The following is an 841-nucleotide window of genomic DNA, read 5'->3' as shown; positions in this document are numbered from 1 at the left end:
TCCTCAAAATTCCGCGCGTTGGCCCCTTCTGCAACAGCAACTTCCGCTGCAGGGTCGCACTACCACAGCAATTTCTGACCGAAACTTCTTGTCACTCCTGGGTATTCCGGTCCATAGCACTTGGCAGTTTCGGCACCAGGAGTCGTCTTCAAACTGATGATTGAAAGCGTTCTTTTCTTCCGTAGTTAGAAAATGGGAGATATATTTGTCCATAATTTTAGTTAATATTCGATAGCGTTCGTGTGGTATAAGCAGGTAGCTAATGTTAGATCCTCGCGCTCATAATATAGCGTTGCCTTTGCGTATTTGTCAGAACTATCCTTTTAACGTGCGGTCTAGATGGGGTCTATCTTATAAATCAGGACAAGACGGATTTGCGCACCGCCAGGTCAGGTGCGCGGTCACTATTCCGGTGGCCAGGCCGGCCACAGGTCACGAGACTTTATTGCGAAAAGCACGGTTATGAAGGGGTGACGTGACATCTTCATGATTCCAGATTTTATTAAACGGACTGCGGAGCGCATGCCTTCTCCGTTTTATAGGCAGGCAACCAAGAATAATAAATCTTGTGCATTAGACCAGTAAACCTCTGTTCTCCCGACTAAGCTGACCTGACTTATAGTCGTCCGCAATTACCTCAGTCCAGGGTGTACTGTATGCCTTGTATGATACTCACACATTTCTGCTCGTCCTGTGCCTCTTCCTTCCTACTTTTAACGGTGCGGTAGTAGCGTTCAGGAAAGCAGTGTGTTTATCGACTCGCGACAGCGCTGCCGAATCTGGGGCCCTAAAAATCACATCCTCCACGGTCCCGGGGACAGACATAGTTTGCTTAGACATC

The 841-nt window shown here is 47.9% G+C and overlaps 1 protein-coding gene across 1 annotated transcript in view; it reads right to left on the bottom strand.

The window, feature by feature from the left end:
* Nucleotides 1-524: 524 nt before the first annotated feature.
* Nucleotides 525-841, bottom strand: part of ASPSYDRAFT_52933 (uncharacterized protein) — a 986-nt gene continuing 669 nt past the window's right edge. The window contains exon 3 of the mRNA XM_040848583.1: nucleotides 525-841. This exon is cut by the window's right edge and continues 157 nt beyond it. Coding sequence (XP_040695659.1) covers nucleotides 673-841 — 169 coding nt within the window. The 3' untranslated portion in view covers nucleotides 525-672.

The sequence above is a fragment of the Aspergillus sydowii genome (assembly GCF_001890705.1).
Source record: "Aspergillus sydowii CBS 593.65 unplaced genomic scaffold ASPSYscaffold_54, whole genome shotgun sequence".
NCBI classification, from domain to species: domain Eukaryota; kingdom Fungi; phylum Ascomycota; class Eurotiomycetes; order Eurotiales; family Aspergillaceae; genus Aspergillus; species Aspergillus sydowii.
The sequence above is the reverse complement of the archived record's forward strand: the minus strand, read 5'-3'. Positions and strand labels throughout refer to the sequence as shown.